This window comes from Megascapheus bottae, chromosome 7 (genome assembly GCF_031878675.1).
Source record: "Megascapheus bottae isolate mThoBot1 chromosome 7, mThoBot2.hap1, whole genome shotgun sequence".
NCBI classification, from domain to species: Eukaryota; Metazoa; Chordata; class Mammalia; order Rodentia; family Geomyidae; genus Megascapheus; species Megascapheus bottae.
Window position 1 is genome coordinate 11,543,983 of NC_143515.1, and position 24,372 is coordinate 11,568,354.

At 38.9% G+C, this 24,372-nt stretch overlaps 1 protein-coding gene across 3 annotated transcripts in view; it reads right to left on the minus strand.

The window, feature by feature from the left end:
• Rev1 (REV1 DNA directed polymerase) overlaps nt 1-24,372 on the minus strand; it is a 66,526-nt gene that overhangs the window by 33,924 nt on the left and 8,230 nt on the right. For all 3 annotated transcript variants that reach the window (XM_090336502.1, XM_090336500.1, XM_090336501.1), the window contains exons 2-4: nt 10,437-10,500; nt 9,105-9,228; nt 2,796-2,964 (exon numbers count right to left, since the gene is read on the minus strand). In XM_090336502.1, the coding sequence (XP_090192628.1) occupies nt 2,796-2,964; nt 9,105-9,228; nt 10,437-10,490 (347 nt within the window). In that variant the 5' untranslated portion in view covers nt 10,491-10,500. The remainder of the gene's footprint in view (nt 1-2,795; nt 2,965-9,104; nt 9,229-10,436; nt 10,501-24,372) is intronic.

Genomic DNA, 24,372 nt, shown 5'->3' on the forward strand with positions numbered 1-24,372 from the left:
AAAAAAATACAGGACAAAACGAAGAATTTCTACTTTATAATGAATAATTGCACTACTTCAATCAGGATAAGAGATAAAAAATTTGAAGATATGGACTCCTTATACCTGACTCCAAATGTTTACTGCATATCAAACACGGCCACTAAAACCCAAAGCCATCCCAATGATCTAATACCAGATGGTAGTATCATTCCTTTTGTACTTTGACTGAAGTCAATTTGATTAAGAACGTAAAGTGATTTTTTTGCTGGCTAATAAGTTGAGTTATATGTGGGAACAAATCTTTAAAAATGTCACTTACTTCAAAATTTAAAACGACCAATTAATATACTTATTCAAACTAGAAGACAATGTTAGATTTGTAGTGGTTTTTTTTTTTTTTGGTTTCAGTACTGATGAAATTTACATTCAGCCTTGAGCTGACTAAGGTAAGGTGTTCTCCCACCCTAGTTATGCCTCTAGCCATTTACCCTTTACTTGTTCTTAGAACAGAGTACCACACTTACACAGGGCAAGCTTTGACCACAATCCTTTTGCCTGAGCTATAGCACTTAAGCCTCTTACATATATACTCAGTCATCCCTTAAAATTAAGATAACAGCTAATTAACAGGCAAAAAATATTTTTCTCAAAAATACAAAATTTTGCTGGGGGCCAGTGGCTCAAGCCTGTAATCCTAGCTACTCAGGAGGCTGAGATCTGGAGACTGTGGTTCAAAATCAGCCCAGGCTAGAAAGTCCATGAGACTCTTATCTACAATTAGTCACAGAAAAGTAAGAAATGGCAAGGTGGCTCAAGTGGTAGCGTGCTAGCCTAGAGCAAAACGTGCCAAGGAGCCAGGCTGGTGGCTCACACCTGCAATCCTAGCTACGCAAGAGGCTGAGATCTGAGGATCAAGGTTCAAAAGGCACAAAAGGACCTGAGACTCTTATCTCCAATTAACCTCTAGAAAATGGGGGATGGGGTTTGGCTGCAGGGTAGGGCGATAGCCTTCAGCTGAAAAGCTCAGGGACAACACCCAGGCCCAGGGGTAGGGCGGTAGCCTTGAGCTGAAGAGATCAGGGACAGCATCCGGGCCAAGTACAAGCCCCATGACCCACCTAAAAAAAAGGTTCCAGCTTAGACCCAGAGCTCAAGTCCCAGGACCCACAAGAAATAAATTCCATCATTTATATTTTCACAAACAGCACTCTAAGTTAAAAATAATCAACTCAGGCACTGGTGGCTCATGCCTGTAATCCTAGCTACTCAGGAGGCTGATATCTGAGGATTATTCTTTGAAGCCAAACTAAGCAAGAAAGCCCATAGGTCTATCTCCAGTTAACTATCAAATGTGAAGTGAGACTGTGTCTCAAGTGAAGAGTGCTAGTCTTGAGCAAACAAGCTCAAGGACAGTGCCCAGGCCTTAAGTTCAGTGTACAAGTTCGGCCCCACAAAAATAAAAATAGCAAATTAAAGTAGTAAAGAAAAAAAGAGCTTGGGGCATAACATGCAGATTGAGTCTAATGAGCATGCCAGACAAACAATCTCTAACACAGTAATAGCAGCAACAACAAAAGTTATCAACAAAAACCACTCTCCCTTTTTTTGGCCTACTGCCAGAAATCCAAGTTTGTTATCTTGACGTATTTTCATGCTATGGGTTAAAAATAATACATAATGCATAATAACTATGAGATGGATGGGTGTCAGTAACTTACACCTGTAACCTTAGCAAACTGAAGCTGAGATTCAGAGGATCCAAATTCAAATCAAGTTCACTTGGGAGAGTCTGTGAGATTCCATTCCTTTCTTGTTATTAGTTGGGCTTTGAATTCAGGGCCTGGGCACTGTCCTTGAGATTTTTTGCTCAAGGCTAGTACTCTACCACTTTGAGCCACAGCTCCACTTGCAGATTTTCGGTGGTTAATTGGAGATGTGAGTCTCACATACTTTCCTGCCTGGGCTGGCTTTGAAACTCAATCCTCTGATCTCATCGTCCTGAGTAGCTAATACTACAGGTGTAAGCCACAGTGCCTGCCTATGAGACTCTATTTCTAAAACAGCCAGCAAAAAAAAAAAAAGGTCAAGAGCTGTGGTACATGTGGTTGAGTGCCAGTGAGCAAGCTGAGCAAGTGCAGAAAGTCCTGAATTCAAACCCATGTATGAAAAAAACAATAAAATAAACTGAGCTACAGCTTACTCATGTCACCATTATTGTCTATCTCTCCAACAAGATAAGCTTACAAGGTATTGAGATTTTTGTTTTAGGTGGTACTTCTCAAGTACACAGAACGTAACTCCTAGTAGATTCACAATAACATTTACTGCCATTACACCCTTGGTAATCTGCTTCCTACAACTGATTCCTGCCGTTGGCTTCCATCATCTTCCTACTTGGCAGCTATTACAAACAACAGCATAATACATTCGGATCTGGAATGTTCCCAAAAGCCCTTTTGTTACAAGCTTGATCATCAGCTTGGTGTTTATTGGAAGATGGCGGAACTTTTAAGAAATAGGACCTATTTTGAAAGACCCCTATAATCCTAGCTACTCAGGAGACTTACATCAATATTATGGTTCAAAGGCAGTTTGGGCACAAAGCACACAAAAAATGTCTCTCTCCAAGTAACCAGCAAAATGCTAAACTGGAGGACTAGTGCCAGCCAAAAGCATGGAGGTCTCTGAGAAAGTGAACGGTCCTGAGTTTAAACCCCAGTCCTACCATAAAACAAAATAAAACAATGCAAATCAAAGAAAACCCTACATTCCAATTTTCAAGGATCCTATTAATGAAACAAAGTTTAACATACCTTTCCACAATCCATTCCGGTCGAATTACTTTCTCCCCCTTTAATTCTTTAATTTTGGCAGTAGGAAGATTTGTGGCAATAATGTGCGTTGTTTTGGATCTGGAATAATATACATGATATTGACCACCATGCAACATCATTAACTTTCTCAATTCCTCAGCAGAAGGGTCTGTAAAACCAATATTAAAGCAAAAGTTTTATATACAAGAAAGCAGATTATCATTAAAATGTTCAATCCCTTAAATCCCTTAAGGTCAATTTAAATACCACCACTACTTCACGTTCTCCTTGGCTATAGAACAAAGCTGAGAGGCAAATCAAGTGTTAAAGAAATGTGTCCTTTGTTGCTGTCTGCCAGAGACAGCAAAGCAACAGAAAAATATCTATTAAGAGTTGCCTACCAGAGGAAAAAACAACTTCAAAATAATCAGTTGGTGTCTAGTAACTCATGTCTATAATTCAAGTACTTAAGAGGCTGAGATCTGAAGACCAAGTTCAAAGACAGCTTATAGGCAGACAAATTTTCTTCTCAAGACTTATCTCCAATTAACAAACAAAAAGCTGGAAATGGAATTATTGATGCAAGTGGTCAAGTGCCTGCTGTTGGTAAAAAAAAAAAAAAAAGTAACAATGCCTGAAGACACACAGCCCACAGACACACACAAAGACAGAGACAGAGACAGACACAGACACAGACACCCCCCCCCCAATTGAATTAGCCAGGCACTGGCAGTTCATGCCTACAATCTTAGCTACTCAGGAGGCTGAGATCTGAGGTTCTAGGTTTAAAGAAGTAGAGCTGTGGCTGAAGGGGTAGAATGCTAACAGTGAACAAAAGAACTGAAAGACAGCAGCCAGGCTCAGAGTTGAAGCCAAAGGGCTGTTCCCCTCTCCACCAAAAAAAATTAAAAAATTGTTTTAAAACATCTTATTACATATAGCCTATGTCCTTGGTAGCTTGTATGCAAAAGGTTAACAATAAAGTCTGTATGGATGAGTTTCCAAACACTTCAATTCTTTAATTTCTTAAAAATAATACAAAGTAGTTCACAGCTAAAATCCTAGTTACTGAGGAGACTGAGATCTAATGATTATTGTTAAAGCCAGCCCAGGCAGGAAAGTATAAAGTATGAGATTCTTATCTCTAATTTAGCCACCTAAAAAACCAGAAGTGGAACTTGTGGCTCAAATAGTAGAGCAGAGTGCCAGCCTTGAGCATAAAGTTCACAGATAGCACCTAAACCTAGAGTTCAAGCTTAGGTCTGGTACCAATAAAGAAAAAGACAAACACAGGTTTGGTACCAATAAAGAAAAACAAACAATAAAACAAGAATTAGATTACTCAAACTTATACATAGATTTAGTAGTAGACTCTACGCTTAATGATTAAGCTTAATTACTTTCATTTTTATTTAATATTTAGAAAGTTAATAAAATAATTTCATAAGGATCATAAATCTTACCAGTTCACCAATATAAAATTATATCAAGGGCAAAAAAGAAAAATCCGCCAGTATAAAATAGACTAAGAAAGCTTTTTGTTTTATTTCATATTCTAAATAAAACTACAGGAAGGATCTTAAACATATGTAAGTTTAAAGAAATACCATTTTAAAAAATCAACATGCTTCCTACGTTCTCATAAACACTTTAGTTATGATCTACATTTCTAAGGTCACACTAAACCAATTATTTTCAAGTATCTCCATGCTTTTTTCACCTTTCAACCTAATGAGTGCTCTAAATCACACCTCCCCTAGCAACAATTGTACTCCAGAGACAAAGCATCCACAGGAGTCTTATTTGTACCATATTATTCAACAACAGATTATCTTCAAGCCCAAGCAATATAGGCAAAATAGGTCCAAGGGTTTAAATAAATCAAGACTATTGATCAGGTTAGTTTTACTCTTCAGAAAAATAAAAACACCTTGTACCATATACATGAGTTTCTCTAATTCTTGGTAAGTTTTTGGTTATTTTTTGCCAGTCCTGGGCACTGAGCTATTTTGCTCAAGGCTAATACTCTACCACTTGAGCCACAGTGCCACTTTCAGTGCTTTTCCTGTTTGTGTGGTACTAAGGAATCGAGCCCAGGCTTTAAGCAGGCTGGGCACTCTACCACTAAACCAAATTCTTTCCCCCCCACCCCATCCCCACCAGACCTGGGCTTGAACTCAGGGCCTGAGCACTATCCTTGGACTTTCTCAAAGCTAGAGCTCTACCACTTGAGCCTCAGCCCACTTCCAGCTTTTTTCTATGTTGGTACCAAGGAAATCAAACAGAGATCTTCATGCATGCTAGGCAAACACTCTACCACTAGGCCAAACATCCAGCCACCTCTGGCAAATTCTTATAGCACAGAATTCATTTAACATTACTGATTACAAAAAACAGAATTACATAAAAGAAATATGTGCATCATACCACAAGCTATATACATAATTTAAAATTTCTCACTCACTAAAAACATTAGAAAGGAATCAGGAGTTTGGCCTAGTGGTAGAGTGCCCACCTAGCATGCACGAATATCTGGGTTTGATTCCTTGGTACTACATACACAAAAAAGGCTGGAAGTGGTGCCATGACTCAAGCAGTAAAGCTCTAGACTTGAAAAAGCCCAAGGACAGTAATCAGGCCCCAAGATCAAGACCCAGGATTGACAAAAAAAAAAAAAAAGTAAAATTAATTTTTGTCAAATTTTATTCAACTCAATTTGAAACTGAACTGACATGAAGTAACTCATTCAAACAGTAACAACAACAAAAAGTAATAAACAAAAAACATGAACAGATACTTTACCAAGGATGACACACCAATTTAAATGCAGTAAATGGTGACTGATAATATTACCCATTTTAATTTGAGTATGCATTTGAGTATGAACTGAGCATGAATAGTGATGCTATTTTGGGAGGTTGTGGAAACTTCAGGAGTTAGGACCCAACTAGAATAACTCACACGGGCTATGTCCTCAAGTGTTACATTTTACCCCCCATTTCTTTTTTGCCAGTCCTGGGCTTGAGCTCAGGGCCTGAGCACTGTCCTTGGACTTTCTCAAGGCTAGAGCTCCACCACTTGAGCCTCAGCACCACTTCCAGCTTTTTTTTTTCTATGTATGTGGTACCGAGGAATCGAACTCGGGTCTTCGTGCATGCCAGGCAAGCACTCTACCACTAGACCAAACTCCCAGCCCATGCCCCCCATTTTCTTAAGGCTCTTCTCTTTTGCTTCCTGTCCTCCGCAAGATTAGGCAGTTTTTCTCCAAGATACCCTTCTCCCTTCTACCATGATGTTTCTAACTCATTAAACGTGAACTAGAGCTTTAAAACTGGAATCACAAATGAATCTTTTTTTGCCAGTTTTAAGGCTTGAACTCAGGGCCTGAGCACTGTCCTTGGGTTTTCTCCAGGCTAGGGTTCTACCACTTGAGCCACAGCACCACTTCCAGCTTTTTCTGTGTATGTATGGTACCAAGGAATCAAAGTTGGGTCTTTCTGCATGCTAGGCAAGCACTTTACCACTAGGCCAAACTGCTGGCCCCCCAAAATGAATCTTTACTGTTTAAAATTGTATCTCTCAGCTACTGGTTACAGTAAGAAGAGATAAATGAAAGCCAAGCACCGGTGGCTCAGACTTGTAATCCTAGCTATTCAGGAGGCTCAGATCTGAGAATTACTGTTCAAAAAGCCAGCCCAGGCAGGAAAGTCGGTGAAACTTACATCCAATTAACTACTGGAAAACTAGAAGTGGTGTTGGCAAATACTACAGGGAAATACTACAATACGTTATTTAAAAAAAATTAAAATCCAGTCTTAACAGTACTGGTGAAGATGAGGAGCAACTGGAATATAAATTGAAACCACAATGGGATAGTATTTCACACCTAAAATAAGAAACACTAAATGATAACAAGGATGAAAACAAAGTATATCACTCATAGACCACTGGTGATGTGATAAACAATTAGGATAACTTGTTTAAAACATGCCATTTAAAAGAAAAGTCAATCCCAAAACATTACATTAAGTATGTCTTATTTATACAATGTTCTTGAAATAACAAAATCAGAGATATTGACACCATATCTCTTTCACAAACTTTCCTCTGCTTATTCTTATGTGAACAAGAGTGAATAAAAAATCTCCATAATCAATGTATATAGCATACAATGTTTTTTTAATCTTTTTTTGAATGGTTGGAAATTCTGTAATTAGAACATAAAATTAACAGTAGTTTACAATTATATACGTATCACTTTACAGTTTACAAAGTTATGAAAATACATTCATTTCAATGCCCCAAAAGTCTTGTTTTTTCCTTCCAAGTTCCCCTTCATTAAGAGAGTACTAAGAAACACTAAATCAGGAAAGGCAATATAAACACACCAATCTTTAGGGCACTGCAAAGTACTGAGGGCAGGACATCGAAGGAAGGAGAAAACTATGATGTGAAATATGAGGTAAAGTCCAAGAGTCACAGGACAGTGCAGCCACACAAGGGGCAGGTCGTGTTCACTACTGAAAAGGAGGACCCATGTTCCGTATTCTAACATGCAAAGACCATGACTGAAGAGATGGGGGTGAACTTGGTCTCTCAGAACAGAAGCAGCTGTCTACCAACCGTGGTTTCCCAAGGAGCTGGGTTCAATATGCAGCTGGTTGCACGAAAGTCTTCCTTCACCCCTCACGTTAGAAACTTAACACCTGTCATCTGAGCAGTTGCAACTTTATAGAGGAGCATCCACTCCAGGAACCAAGCTTAATGTCACAATTGTGAGAAAGAATTTCCCAAGCAGGTATTTGCACTATCAATGGAAAGCCAACTTGGGCCACCTCTTGGAGATTCCTGCCGTAAGAACTGCAAGTGTTTCTCCAGAGAAAGCACAAGCCTGGGTATGACTCAGGGCTGGGCAGGAATTCACACAATGAATCCGGGTGGTGGGAAGTATGCCCCCAAAGAGTCCCTGTTCCTTGTTGGTATCTTGCACAAACTGAGGCTCTGGGGAAAGATACTCAGATAAGGTCTCCAATGGAAGACTGAAACTAGACCCTTGATGATCCTATTTCCTCAGTCAATATTTCCTCCATTCCTGTCCAGGACAATGAGCATCACTGAGCAATGAGCATCACTGAGCACAGAGACAGGCCAGGAGACCATCCTGTCACCAACACTCTCACTTGCTCGTTGCTCTTTTTAAATCTGTTAATAGCACATGACAGAGTCTATGAACCTTAAGTTTGCCAAGATATACCTACATGCATAATATGCTTCTAACAGTATACAGTCTAAAACAGAAACTAAGATTAAATTTATCATCAGAACTGGCTAACCAAACTTTTAACGACAACCAACATGGTCTACCCTCAATGAACCAGGCAAATACATTTATTCATAAATATTTAATTCAGCAAATATTTCCTGACTGATTAGGTCTAGACGTCATAGCAGCAGCAACTAGTGAAGAAAATGTAGTTCCTGTTCTTACCTAGGAAACAGGTAACAATTACAAAGTCTAATTAATGAGTGCTAGGATATAAATATACCTGTTATACCCAAATTAGCACATGAAATCATCTAAATCAATATGAAGACAAACAATGTTATATGTGAACATAAAAATTAAGAATAAGCAAGCTATCATACAAGATGATACCGACTGACACAAATATTTACATTAGAAAAATAAAGAAAATAAAATTTTTAGGAGTAAAACCTGACAATAGACAAGTACTGACATTATAGATCAGAAAAAAAAAATCTAAGATGGCTAAGGAAACCAAGAGATTACTTGGTGCCAGCAAAATCAAGAAAAATTCATAAAATTGAAGCACTGGTGTAGGTTCAACTCTAAGATGTAGCTGACACACTAAGAGGTAAATTAGTGGCTGAGACTCTGAGAGGTAAATTACAATTTCAAGTTATCTTCCTCTACTCCAAAAGAGGATAAACTACCCAACCCCTTCCAGATACTAGATTTAATGACAGTAAGCACAATTAGTGGGGGAGGAGATGAAGAAACAAAGATTAAGTAAAATTCTACAACCTTAACTGAGAATTCTAACCCATTCTTTATTGTATGTGGAAAAAAGGAATCAAACCCTGGTCTTCATACATGCTAGGTAAGCACTCTACCACTAGGACAAACTCCAGGCCCCTCATTTAATTTTTTAATCAATGTGCTCTGATAGAAATTAAAAGGTAGGGTAGATGGAAAAAAAGCAATGGAAGAGTAAGCAATGTAATAAACCATTCTCAGTTCTGAAAATATGTTAAAATAGGGTACCTTATAAGTAAAAAGTACTCAACCTGTATATCCATTAACATAAATGGCAACTCCACTAAAAATCTCAGAAGTCCCATCCTTCTGCTTAGCAGCATCTGATCGAAACTGTTCATCCAATTTCTGGACCTTGGCAGCCATATAACCACCCTAGAATCAAGGGGGAAAAAGAATGAGAAAAAGGAAAAGTCACAAAAACTCCCACTTTCATTCCATCCATTAAAAAAAAAAACATTTTAAAACTACATAATTAACACCATCTTATTCTGTGCTAGTGGCTAGGATGAAATGATGATCTCCTACATATGAATTTCAAGGCAAGATTTCTGTCAATTCAATTTTTTTTAACATCCTGAGGATGCTTCTCTTAAAAAGAAAAATGATAATACTAAAAATCATAAAAATGTACTGCTAAATACAAAACTGAGCAAAGTACTTCTGAGCAAAGTACATCAAAGTTTAAATCAATCAAAATTTGGCAAGTGGCTAAGAGTTTCAGACTATCTTCTACTTTCCACTAGACAGAAAGCTTAAAATGAAGCAGTTGACCAGTAGTCTTTATAAATAGGAATAAAAATACAATGAATAATTTAATGGGTATGTTTTGGAAGTAATCAGTGTATCTGATAGTAGTTTAACTTTCATTAGGTAACTTTAAATGATAACTTTATTTTTCTGAAGTTAACCACTTTTACAATCTTATGGATTCAGTCCCAAATTTCCTGAGTCATGGATAAATGTTTTCAATTGTCAGTGCCAAGCAAAGATATATACTTACTTATTTCCAAAATGTAAATCATTTGTTTTAAAGTATCACATGTTCATATAAAAAATCTCAGAAAAATGTAGACTTTAAAAAGATATAATCCCATTAATAAATATTTCAGATGCTATGTTCAAACCTTTCTTCGACATCTCAGAATAGACAGTTTATTACATATGTAATATTTTTGTATAATTCATTGTTCAAGTTAAAGCTATCTTTCCAGTTTAAGAGATGTACAGCTAGTAGTAACAACACAGTGTTCTACCATGTACAGAAAATTCACTTGACCCATTCTCTAATACTAGATATTCAAGTGTCTTCCTGTTTCTCAGTATTATTATCCATGTCAGAAAGTCGTCATCATCATACACTTAGTTTTTATGTTCAGGCAAATTTACTTCCTCAGGATAATTCCAGACAGTGAAGTATAAAGATTTAAGAACATATGAGCACTGTAAAGTTTTTAATGTATGGGGAAAACACAATTGTTATTTAAGTGGTTTACAACTTAGGCTTGAGTTATATTACAAACTTCTAAAAAAAAAGGATGAAAATACCTTGTTCAATATCATTTTTATTCTTTAAAACATACCCATTTTTCCCAGCCATCATTTTCAGCTCGCTTCCTCCATCCACCTCGTCTCATGGTGGAGCTTCTGTTTTGGGGGGAAAAATAAAATCATTTTTAACATAATATACTCAATAAATATTTTATTGTATTTTAGTATCAAGAAAGAGAAATGAAAATAAATTCAAATATTCAATTAAATGAAAAGCCAAGAGCAGTTCCTTTTGTTCCTTCATTCAGGTCTTATGATGAATAGCTTTAAACTTCAATTTCAAGAGGAAATTTTTTTGTTTGTTTTGGTGGGTCACAGGGCTTGAACTTGGCCTGGCTGCACTATCCTTGAGCTCTTCAGCTCAAGGCTACCATCCTACCCCTGAGTCTGAGTGTTGTCCCTGAGCTCTTCAGCTCAAGGTACTGCCCCTATCCTTGAGTCAAGCCCCACTGGGAGATAAGCCTCCTAAGTAAAATTTTTATATATCCCTGACCAGTAATCTTAACATCTACTTATATAATATAGCATAAGTCCAGCAATATGGCCACACTTACTTGATACCATTAATTACTGAAATGGAATGGCATTTAACATATCCATTCATTAACGGTCCCGTGATATGGGTCTTAAACACTGTTACATCATACTAGATACTCAAGAATAAACACATGTAATTCATCTATTCTGCAAAACACCCTAAAAGAAGTCAGTTAAAGTGGGGCACGGTGGCTCACACCTGTAATCCTAGCTACTCAGGAGGCTGAGATCCGAGGATCTTGGTTCAAAGCCAGCCTGGGCACTAAAAAGTCCCTGAGAGTCTTATCTCTAGTTAACCATCATAAAACCAGAAATGGCACTGTGGCTCAAGGGGTAGGACAGTAGCCTTAAGCTGAAGCTGAAGAGCTCAGGGACAACGCCCAGGCCCAGAGTTCAAGTCCCATGACAGACCTCCCCCTCCCCGGCTGCAAAAAAAAATAATATATGAGGAAAACTTGACACAAAGATTACCACTGATAACTAGTAAAAATTTAAGAATTCTTCAAGGAAATACTTAACAGTAACACCAAACCACCAAGATGATCAAACAATGACTCATCTTCAGTGGCAATGGACATAGTGCTTGCAAAACAATGCAAAATTCAAAACAGGCACTAAATGAATTTCCTTGCAAAGTCAAATTCTTCTAAGCAAAATAAACACATATTTGGACATGACTGCACTACCCTTCACAAAATTAATGTAACGTCTGTTTAGATTCTTTTAGTAACTATAGGTTTCTATTAAATGTTTACTACTATTATATATTACATTAAGAACTTTTTTGCCAGTGCTGGAGCTTGAACTCAGGGTCTGAGCACTGTCCTTGTACTTTCTCAAGGCTAGAGCTCTACCACCTGAGCCACAACACCACTTCTGGCTTTTTCTATGTATATGGCACCTAGAAATTGAATCTGGGCCTTGCTGCATGCTAGGCAAGCCCTCTACCACTAGGCCAAACTCCTGGCTTCTTTTACCTTTTTGACATTCATTTTTAAATGAATTTGTACTAGACAAATGCTCAAGAAGCAAGCAGAAATATATATATATATATATGGGGGGGTGAGTCATGGGGCTTGAACTTGGCTTGGGTACTGTCCCTGAGCTCTTCAGCTTAAGGCCCTACCCTTGAGCCAAGCCCCACTTCCCATTTTCTAGAGGTTAATTAGCAATAAAGAGTCTCAGGTTCTTTTGTGTCCCGGCTGGCTTTGAACCTTGATCCTTAGATCTCAGCCTCCTGAGTAGCTAGGATTACAGGTGTGAGCCACTGAGCTGGCTTCTAGCAGAAATAATTCTTAAAGGGAAGACTAGGTAGAAAGACTAGATAACAAAAATGTTTTACAAATACAAAATGCTCGGAGAACAAGAAGTAAACAGGTTGATATGAGTATGGATGTCAAATACCACTTGATAATGTGCTCAAGTATCAGTACCAAAGCTTAACAGCTAAATCATATCCAGGCAAGCACATGGACAAAGTGAAACCCTATCAAAAACAGCAAGCAAAAGTAAGTGCTTAATGTGTGGTACAATGTAAGAGCATCTGGTAAGGATGAAGACTAGAGTTCAATTTCCAGTACCAAAAACAGCTGGTTAATAAAAACACAACTGATAACATAGGGTTGAGTGAGATTCCCTCCAGCAACTGAGCTGATACAGTGTATACAGAAATTCAAAAATTAAGTTTTTAAAAAATTGGTTATTTATAACACATGCCAAAATCATGATGAATCTAATAAGGAAAACCATACAGAAGATGCAATACATTTTCATCAGTATTAATCTGTGGATTATTAAAAAAAAACAAACTGAAGCTGGGCACGGTGGCTCACGCCTGTAATCCTAGCTACTCAGGAGAGTGAGGTCTGAGGATAGAGGTCCAAAGCCAGTCCCAACACTAAAGACCTGAGACTCTTGTCTCCAGTAGAAAAGGGAAAGTGGAGCTGAGGCCCAGGGGTAGGACAGTAGCCTTTAGCTGGAGCTCAGGGACAGTGCCCAGGCCCAGAGTTTAAGCCCCATGACCCACAAAAAAAAAAAAAAAAAAAGAAAAGAAAAACTGAAAGCTGAGTGTACACACAATTCTAGTGCTCAAATCTAACACAGGAAGACCTTGAGTTCTAAGCCAGCCTGAACCACAAAGCCAGAGATCCTATCTTAAACAACCAAATGAACAAACATGTAAGTGAAATTATCACTGAGTAGTTTTTTGTTTTTTTTTTTTTTTGCCAGTCCTGGGCTTGAGCTCAGGGCCTGAGCACTGTCCTTGGACTTTCTCAAGGCTAGAGCTCTACCACTTGAGCTTCAGCACCACTTCCGGCTTTTTTCTATGCATGTGGTACCTAGGAATCGAACCCGGCTCTTCATGCATGCTAGGCAAGCACTTTAACCACTAGGCCAAACTCCCGGCCCCACTGAGTAGTTTTTTGTTTGCTTGTTTTTTGCCAGTCTAGGGGCTTGAACTCAGGGCCGCCGCACTGTTCTTGAGCTTTCTTTTCAAGGCCAGCACTCCACCACTTGCGCCACACCACCATTCAGGCTTTCGAACCCAGGGCTTCATGCATGCTAGGAAAACACTTTTCCATTAGGCCACACTTTTAATCACACCTATAATCCTAGTTACTCAGGAGGTAGGAGATCTGAAAGATGGCAATTGAGGCAAGCCAAGGCAGAAAGTCCAGTGAAACTTTCTCCAACACAGCAAATAGAAAAGAGGGCTAAAAGCACAGCTCAATTGGTGACTGCCAGCCTGGCAAGTGAAGTCTTTTGTTCAAATGCCTGTCCCCCAAAAGATAAATACTGATGGTTCCTCAAGTTGAGCTAGCAGGAATCCTTGAATTTGTTAGATATGCTTTCAGATATGGGGTGTGGCACAAATGATAACTCAAAAGAACTCTACAAGGCAGTTTATTTTTGTAAACCATATGCCATCTGCCCAAATCTGGCAGATAACCACTCAGAACAGGTGGGCTGCTCCTTTTTATTCCTAAAGCAGAGACAATACCCCTCTGCTCAGACTGGCAGAGCTCAGGTTCACAATCTGAAACAGAATGTGGTTTAATTAATACAGTGTCTTAATTAAGAAGAGCGGGGGGGGGGGGGGGGGGGGGGGGGGGGATGTAACTAATTCCAATGAGCTTGTAACTGTTCTTAATTAAAGCATAGCAGCAATAGGATGGAATCCACAGGGGTGAACCTCCTGATCAAAGCAGGAACTTTTTTCAGAAAAATAACTCTCTCAAGATACATAGAAAGGAAGTAACACACTTTAACAGAAAAGACAGCTTTTTTCACAAGTTCAAGTCCTGGTGTCAGCATAAATAAAGATATGTATGTGTACAGATACATACACAAATAAGAAAGCAAAATAAGAATGGTGGTTGGGGTGGAATATTATTTATTTGGCAAAGTCTTTAGACAAAATTAATGAGTTCTGGAGATTACACAAATAATGTGTCATGGAACAAAATGCACGCTCAAAAAGTGGCAAAAAGCTGACACTTATTTATATTTTTCTCCACAAATGTAACTTGAATGCTATCCACAAATAGAATCAGAGAACCTGGAAAAGTGGTGTGATATATTGATATATGCAAAGCGGGGAAAGAGGCCCCTTCAAAAAAAATTGGTATCAGTAATAACTGTGTAATCAGGAAGTAAAAAGCAAAATGCAAAAGCAATTTAAAGGACCAAGCACTGCTCTTGGGACCAACTAGGTAAATTAGGTTCTAATCCATAAGGCAATAAAGCTTGATAATGCCTGGAGAGAGGGGAGAGGAGGGGAGGGAGAGGGAGGGAGAGGGAGGGAGAGGGAGGGAGAGGGAGGGAGAGGGAGGGAGAGGGAGGGAGAGGGAGGGAGAGGGAGGGAGAGGGAGGGAGAGGGAGGGAGAGGGAGCGAGAGGGAGCGAGAGGGAGCGAGAGGGAGCGAGAGGGAGCGAGAGGGAGCGAGAGGGAGCGAGAGGGAGCGAGAGGGAGCGAGAGGGAGCGAGAGGGAGCGAGAGGGAGGGAGAGGGAGGGAGAGGGAGGGAGAGGGAGGGAGAGGGAGCGAGAGGGAGCGAGAGGGAGCGAGAGGGAGCGAGAGGGAGCGAGAGGGAGCGAGAGGGAGCGAGAGGGAGCGAGAGGGAGCGAGAGGGAGCGAGAGGGAGCGAGAGGGAGCGAGAGGGAGCGACAGAAACAGACAATGCACCAGTCTTGGGGCTTGAACTGGATCTGGCCCTGAGCTTTTTCACTCAAAGATAGCATTCTACCACTTGAGCTGCAGCTCCACTTCTGGCTTTCTGGGTCTTAATTGGAGATATGTGTCATGGACTTTCCTGCCTGGGTTAACTTCCAAATGTCTCAGTCTCCTGAGTAGCTAGGATTACAGGTGTGAGACACCATCACCTGGTTTCTCCAAAGTATTAAGTGTTAAAAGTGGGTAAAACATTTCGTACTGTAGTGGGGTCCAGATTTAGCCTAAGTAAACAGGGGCAGGGGAATGGAGGGCTCTAAACCACAGCTTCCTTGTTCCTTATTTCAAAAACTTCATTGTAACAGTGTATTTCCAATACAGTATGGTTCCTAGCAGTACATTTGTATACAGTACGTACCACTGGCTTTTTAACTGCTTTTTAGAGATTTTAAGCCAAGATACAGTTTACATTCTAAGTATAATGCTTGGTGTGAGTAGTTATTCTGTATAACGAAGATACCTTTGAAAAACTATGTTAGCCTTGAATTCTTAGGCTAAAGTAATTCTCCTGCCTTAGCTTCTTCAATAGTTTAGAGTAACTGGGAATACAGACAAGTACCAGCATATCCAGGTGAGATACTATCTTTATCAACATTAAAAAAAAAACTTAACGTAAAAAAAATATTTTGGTAGTACAGAATTTTGAACTCAGATCTTGACCTTGACAGGCAGACACTCATTACTCATCAATTAAGTTAAGCCTCCAGCACCCCCTACACACACTACAGCACCGCCCCCCCCAACCCCTGCCAGGGCAGCACTGGCACAGCTTATTCTTAAAATTAATCTGATCAACTTTTTCTAGGAGCACTATATTATCCTCCCAATGCTGATTTGCATGTTATACTGCTTTGTCATGTAGTCAATATTCAGCCTTAGACAAGAAAAAATACAAGAAAAAAAATGACTATTTAAAAATAGAAGAAAAACACAGAAGACGATAAGAGAAAATTATCCAAGTTTCCACAGGCCACCACTGGCTCTCACCTGTAATCCTAGCTATTCAAGAGGCTGAGATCTGAGAATGGTGATTCAAAGTATGTAAGACTCTTATCTGATATTAACCACAGAAAATTGGAAGTGGTGCTTTGGCTCAATGTGGTGGAACACTAGCCTTGAGCTGAAGAGCTCAGGAACAGAGCCCAGGCTCTAGAGTTCAAGCCACAACACAGACTTAAAAAAAATTTTTTTTAAAAAAGAAAATGTTCTTTGGGGGCCAGGAATTTGGCCTAGTGGCAGAGTGCCTGCCTAGCATGCACAAAGACTTAGGTTCAATTCCTCAGTACCACATACATAGAAAAGTGAGAAATTGCCAAACAAGGTGGCTCACGCTGTAATCCTAGCTACTCAGGGTGCTGAGATCTAAGGATCACAGTCCAGTAGCACTAAAGAATGTGAGACTCCAATTAACCACTAGAAAACCAGAAGTGGCACTGTGGCTCCAGGGGTAGGCTGGTAGCCTAGAGCTGAAGAGCTCAGGGACAGCACCCAGGCCCAGAGTTTAAGCCCCATGACAAAGTGACAAAGAATGAAAAGAAAAAAGAAAGGGAAAGGGGAAGGGGAAGGGGAAGGGGAAGGGGAAGGGGAAGGAAAGGAAAGGAAAGGAAAGGGAGAGAGAGTAGGAAAAACTACAACATCTTACACATTGTATAAAAACTTCTTGAAAAGTGATAGGACAGAGACTTGACAAGTGGGACTACATCAAAATAAATTTTCTGGGGGACAGGAGCATGGCCTACTGGTAGAGTGCTTGCTTAGCATGCATAAAGCCCTGCATTTGATTGCTTGGTACCACATACACAGAAAAAGCTAGAAGTGGTGCTATGGCTCAAGTGGTAGAGTGCTAGCCTTGAGAAAGCTCAAGGACAGTGCCTAGGCCCTGAGTTCAAGCCCTAGAACTGACAAAAATAAAAATAAAGTCTCTTCACAGCTACAGATATAGTTATGAAACTAGGAAGACAGCCAACAGACTGAGTGAAGATCTTTACCAGCAACACATAGGACAAAGGCCTAATATCCAATATATACAAGGAGCTCAAGAAACACCTTCCAAACATAATAAACCAATCACTAAGTGGGCAAAGGAGCTAAAAAGAGACTTCTCACAAGAGGTAAGAATGGCAAAGAATCACATGAGGAAATACTCACCCTGGCCATAAAGAGAAAACACAAATCAAAACAACTCAGAGTCTATCTCATCCTAGTTAAATCAGCCAACATTGGGAATATGAGTAACAACAAACGTTGGTGGGGGACCCTACCGTACTGTTGATGAGAATGTAAAATGGTATAACTACTCTAGACTGCAATCTGAAGGTTTCTCAAAAAACTGAATGTAGATCTTCCTAGATCCCAGCCATATCAACAACACGAAACAGGATATAATAAAGACACCTATACATCCATGTTCACTGCTACACTATGCACAACAGCCAAAATATGGAAACAGCCCAAACACCCCACAACAGATGAATGGATCAAAAAAAAAAGTGATACCTTTACACCTCTACACAATGGATTTTTACACAGCCATTAGAAAGAATAAAATTATTCCATTATTCCATTTGCAAAAAAAAAAAAATGGGTAGAATTAGAACAAATCATGTTAAAAGCAAGTAAGCCTGATAAATGGCTGAAATGTGGAAATCAGATCTAAAATACACTGGGATAGGATAAATTATAAAATTCTATATACTCATACAGATACCGGAAGAGTATACTCTTAGGAAAGAAACACAAAGGGGCAATCCCTACTTGCCTCTTTATATAAAATTATATGTGAATATATATACACACATACACACATATATAATATATAAAAACAGAGGGGAAAACGAACTCCAAGATATGAAAACAGATCTTTAAAAAAAATTATTTGTGGAGCTTGAATTCAGGGTCTAGGGGCTGTCCCTGAGCTCTTTTGCTCAAAGCTAGCCACCACTTCTGGTTTTCTGGTAGTTAATTGGAGTCTTAGGGACTCTCATGCCAGGGCTGGCTTTGATCCTCAGATCTCAGTCTCCTTAGAAGCTTAGGGGGCTGAGTAGCTTACAGGTGTGAGCCTGGCTAGTTCTTATTTTTTGGTGATCTGTATTCTTTATGTGTGCTGTATTTACCTGTGTGTCTTCAAGAGGGTAGGTGAGGAAGGGTACAGGACTCAAGGAAAAAAAAGGGTAAAAAAAAAAGAGCACACAGTGAAGCTCATTAGATACTGATCAAAGTGATGTATACAACTTATGGGTGGAGACAGGAGGGAGGGACTAGGAGAGAGTGAGGAAAAAAAGACACTGTAAGAAAGGAAAAGTACTCATTACCTGACTCATGTCATTGTAATCCCTCTTATACATCCATCACCTTTAAAATAATTTTTAAAAAATGTAAAGACAAAGAGAAGTGAAGAGTAGGATAAAGAGGAGTTATAGATAAGATGAGGCTAATCAGAATACACTGTATACACATACAGAAATGTCACAATGAAGCCTCTCTTGTACATGTATATTAAAAACAAAACAAAACAGAAACACCACTTTATCCAAAGAGAAGGTAGCCCTTGTCATTGGCTCTTGGGAGGCAATCTTAAGCCTTGGAATGATCTTCCTCTTAAATAACATTTTTTTTTTACTGAGGGAGTTTGAACCATTACAAATAACCTAATAATGAGATTTATGTAGGAGCTATGAACTATGTATTATCAACATCCTGAAGGTCTGGAAGCTAATCATCAATCATCCCAGCAGCTAATCATATCTAACAATTCAAGCCCTAGTAATATACTCTGGACAGGGACTTCAATAAGTTTCATTTCTGTCAGTACTGCACAGTACTGTAGCCAGTGCTAAAAGTTAGCACTGTCCAGGACTCCACTAGGAAAGAACAGATTTCCATATTACAACTCTTCTGTGTGCACCTCTCCCCTTGGCTGATTTTAATCTGTCTTCTCATTATAATCCAATAATAAGCACAAGGGCTTCCAAGAGTTCTATAAGCTCATCTAGAGATCTGCTGCACCTGATAGTGGTCCCAAGAAAACCCAAAGTAGAATTTGCATAAGAATGGCAATCAGACCCTCAAACAACATCTAAAATGGTACTCCACTGCACTATTCACTCTTCTTTCACTAACAGTTTCCCCACCTGTGAATAGAAACAGGATTGGCAAGTATGGACATTTTCCAGGCTCCTTTAAATCACAATCAGCTAAATATGACAATGTTATATAAACAGATATATGCTATCCTCCCCACCAGTATTGAAAATCAAATGTCATATATGTGTGTATGTGTTATATATATTTTTTTGTGGGGGGGCAGTCCTGGGCTTAAGCTCAGGGCCTGAGCACTGTCCTTGGACTTTCTCAAGGCTAGAGCTCTAACCACTTGAGCTTCAGCACCACTTCCGACTTTTTTTCTATGTATATGGTACCCAGGAATCAAACCTGGTCTTCGTGTATGGTAGGCAAGCACTCTACCACTAGGCCAAACTCCCGGCCCCCAAATGTCCTATATTTTTTTTAAAAGGATATTGTTTACCTCTTTTTCAGGAATGCAATTAATTATGAGATTACCCAGCTTCAATTATAAGAATGAGGAAAATACCCTAGGGTATGGCTAAATAAACAAGGAACCTGAGGCCCTGAATGAACTAAATAAAAAACATAGTACTCTCCCTCTGTACAATGCATGCCTACTTTTATGGGCAAAGAAAAATTTCCATAGTTTGTATTATATGCAGAAATAACTTTTATACCAGCTTAGCCTGTACTGTAATACATTTAAGAACATTCTGAACATAATGGTGGTTCATAGGTAGTCTAAACTACTTGCAAGTCAATAGAATGAAGCTCTTTGAGTGCCAATCTGGGCAAACATTACTGAGATCCCATTTCAACATACAAGTAAAGCATGTGTAAAGCATGTAACCTCACATGTGGATCAAACAGGCACAGGTAGAACTGCTGCTTAAGAACATTCCAGATAAAAAGTTTTAAAGTCCTGTCTTAAAAAAAAAAAAATGACTGAGAGAATGACAAAGAACCTGTCTAGCAAGTACAAGGCCCTGAATCCAATTCTAGTACCAGCAAAATGAGTGAGTGAATAAATAAGATTGTTTAAGCATTGTAATGTTAAAATTAAATATTCAAATAGACTATGTTAAAGTAACTGAATTTATAATAAAAATACCCAAATACTGAAAATGCCATAGTAAATATGTGTCATATTGTCCTATTTAAGCATTGTACTGAAATTTTTTATTCCAACAGAATCAAATCCCACAGTAGAAGCACTGAATGTAATAAATGCAGAGAAATCAATAAAACTCAGAATGAAGAAGAAACCTAAGAGTATTATTTAAGAGGTACATCTGAGTTTAAAACAGTATCATTTTAAGAGACAAAGGAAACTAAGAAGCAGGGAGAGGAGGGCAGAAAACCAAAGTTATAAAACATGCAGAAAGATGTGGGGCTGGGAGTTTGGCCTAGTGGTAGAGTGCTTGCCTAGCATGCACAAAGGCCTGGGTTCGATTCCTCGGTACCACATACATACAAAAAATCCGGAATGGAGCTGAGGCTCAAGTGGTAGAGCTCTAGCCTTGAGAAAGTCCAAGGACAGTGCTCAGGCCCTGAGCTCAAGCCCAGGACTGGCAAAAAAAAAAAAACAAAAAACAAAAAAAAAAACCAAACCATGCAGAAAGATGTTTATGGTAATATTGGGATCAATTGTATGCAGGCCAGAAACAGCAGCTCTAAGGTAGTTGAGGCTTCAATCTCATCCTAAAAGTTGGAACCTTACTTTAAGTTTTAGTGATAACAAATTTGTGCATGTAGACTGTAGTGAATGAGATGAATACATAGACAGGGAGAGTTGCTGGCTTCTGTACATAATCTACCCCACAATCAACAACTGCATCTCAGCAGAAATCCTTATTTGTGAACTGCACATATACAATTCATTAGCTCGCTGAACTCACAAGTTAAACTAGTCTAAATGATATATAACTAAAAACAAATTCTTCTCAATAACTCTAGTTCAAAATTTTTATCAAACTCATGGATCTGCCATCAGTTCCATGACAAATCTCTTCTCAAAAATCCTTATATTCTGTCCAACTGCAAGAGAACATAAAAAGAATACAATATTTAAGATGTTTCTAAGTTTCTAATCTTTTCTTTTGCTCAATGCCAAGAACACACATCTATTTTAGAAACAAACAAAAAATCATTAGTGTGTGTGTGTATGCCCGTTCTGAGGCTTGAACGAGTGCCTAGGTGCTATCCCTGAGATTTTTTGCTCAAAGCTAGCACTGTACCAACTCGATTCATAGCTTTACTTCTGGCTTTTCCCTGGTTAATTGGAGGTTGAGTCTCATGGACTTTCCTACCCCAAATGGCTTTGAACCACAATGCTCAGATCTCAGCCTCCTGAGATGCTAGGATTATGTGTGAGCCATTAGCACCAATTGGTTAAAAAAAAAAATTTTTAAAATCATGCCTTTTTAAAGCTATACAGAAATACTACAAGTGGGAGAACGGGTATCAATGTTCAAGAAGTAATGTACCAAACCTTGATACATAAGGCCATATAGTATGAAGCTAATTGAAAGGACCTCCAGGATATTGAAACAAAAGCCATATAATGAATGATTGTTGTCCTTAATGTACTATGTTATCTCTCATTTCTTTTGCTGTCCCTTGGTTATATCATATTGTTAAGAGTATCTCACTTTGTTATCTGATATATTGGATATATTTGCATTTGGTTATTTAAAATTGGATAGGGAAGGGGGGAAAACCAAGATAGGGGGGTGGGGGGGAGGGTAATGGGGACCAAGATATGTGAAAGGCTATCAATGTATGTGAATTAATGCACCTTCTATCTGGCAAATATCATGTAACCCTTTTATTAATTACAATAAAAAATATTTTAAAAAGCCAAAGAAAAGTAATGTACCCACTACCTGATGAATTTAATTGTAACACCTCTCTACATCACCCTGACAAAATATAATACTACATTCTTACTGACACTAGAAATCTAATTTGATGTTTACTTAGTGTATTAATACACTAATTAATATATACTTTATATAAGAAATTAATAATACACAATATATTACATCTCTGAGAAATACTGGGTTCCAAGAAAAGAGAAATTCTAAGATTGTTTAACAAGAAGATAGTCTACTGGCCATAAAAGACATAAGAATATTAGCTAACATTACAAATCTGAGCAGAGGCAGTTAACTTTCTCTCAAGTGCTAAATGTAAAATTACTGTTACTAAGAGAACTCAGTCCATTATCAACAACTGTACCCCACCCATAACAATTTATTTAGATGGTTTTCTTTTCATTTAACAGGAAATTACCTAAAACTAAAATTCAGAAAGAAATCCCAACTATTACACTTTTCACACAAAACAACTGTGCTCTAAAATTACTGAAAGCGTAGTTTATAACTCAATCTGTGACCAAATTTTTGTAAATAAAACATTTGCCTCAAGTGACTATCATTAAGTTGTTGTAATGCAGAAAATTATTCTCAACAGATAATCCTTTTATGTAAATATACTCATGCTTCTATGTAGCCTGTTCTATTTTCAATATAATGGATATCATTGGGCTACAACCATCACTGTTAGTTTGAGCAGTCAAACTGGATATGTAAGTGTTCTCACTTTTTCAGGATTTGGCTGACCATGATGGAAAATCTGACTACATAATCAGAAAGTTGGGGTTTTAAGCCAGGTGTTAACAGCCTGACTTCTTCTCCAGGGAGAGAAAGGACTAAAGATGGAGTTTAGTTAGACCTATGTAAAAACCCCAATAAAACCTCTGGACACTTAAACTGAAGGATGAAATGTCCCCAGAGCCATGGAAACTTAATGTCTGGGACACTCCTAGGCCTCATCAGATACATCTTCTCATTTGATTGAAAATAACTTATGTCCTTTTAATATAAAACTATCTAGCCAGAAGCTATTTTTCATGCCTGAACATAGGATGACTGTCCCAGAACAAACAAATATTGAGACGCTATCCAAAAAATAAATAAAAGGGCTGGAGCATGGCTTAACTACCAAAAAGCTCATCTAGCAAGCAGGAGGCCCCAAGTTCAAACCCCAGTGTCAAAGAAAAAAACAACCGAGTTCTATGAGCCATTCTAGAATATTATCAAACCTCAGAGGTTAGTGGAAACTTCATAAATTATATTCACTTCATCAGAAGTGAAACCATTGAAGCCTTGAAGCCATTGAAGCCTTGAAGCCCTGAAATTTGTGACTGGGATCAGAAATAACGGGTATGTTGTAGACCATGCCCTCAACCACTGATGTGTGATCTGTAGACCATGCCCTCAACCACTGATGTGTGACCTAACTCTAAAGCAATTGGTAACAGAATTATACAGCAGCTATAAAATAAATACCACCATACATCTCTTCCCAGGACTCTTAGGAGAATTAAAAGACAAGAAGTAGACTGAAGGCACTAATGTAAAAACACATTACAAAATTTATACTTGTTTAAAATAGACAAGAAATGGTTAAAACAGTTTCAAATTTTAAGATTATCTAGTATAAACTTGCCAAGGTTTTTTAGGGTTTTTTGGCCAGGCCTGGGGTTTGAATCTTCAGGGCCAGGGCACTCTCCTTGAGCTTTCTCAAGGGTAGAGCTCTACCACTTGAGCACCACTTCCGGCTTTTTTCTACATATGTGGTACCAAGGAGTCCAACCCAGGTCTTTGCGCATGCTAGGCAAGCCCTCTACCACTAGGCCAAACTTCCGGCCCCAAATTGGCTAAGTTTTTAAAAGGACTTAAAATGAAACCAGATTTTCCAAGTTGAAAAAAGGGGTGGAGGCAGGCACAGTGGCTCATGCCACTCAGGAGGCTGAGACCTGAGGATCCCCAGCTCCAGCACTATAGTCCCTGAGACTCATCTCCAATTAATCACTAGAAGAAGGGAAGTGGAACTGTGGCTCCAGGGGTAGGACAGAAACCTTGAGCAGAAGAACTCAGGGATAGCCCCCAGGCCCAGAGTTCAAGCCTCAAGACTCACCAAAAAAAAAAGAGGGGGGTGGGGTAAAGGCAGTGTTAAAGAGGCTCTTTAACTCCAAGGACAGTGCTCAGGCCCTGAGCTCAAGCCCAGGACTGGCCAAAAAAAACAAAAAAACAAAAAGAAAGCCAACATGTATTCAAGGAACAGAACTTGCT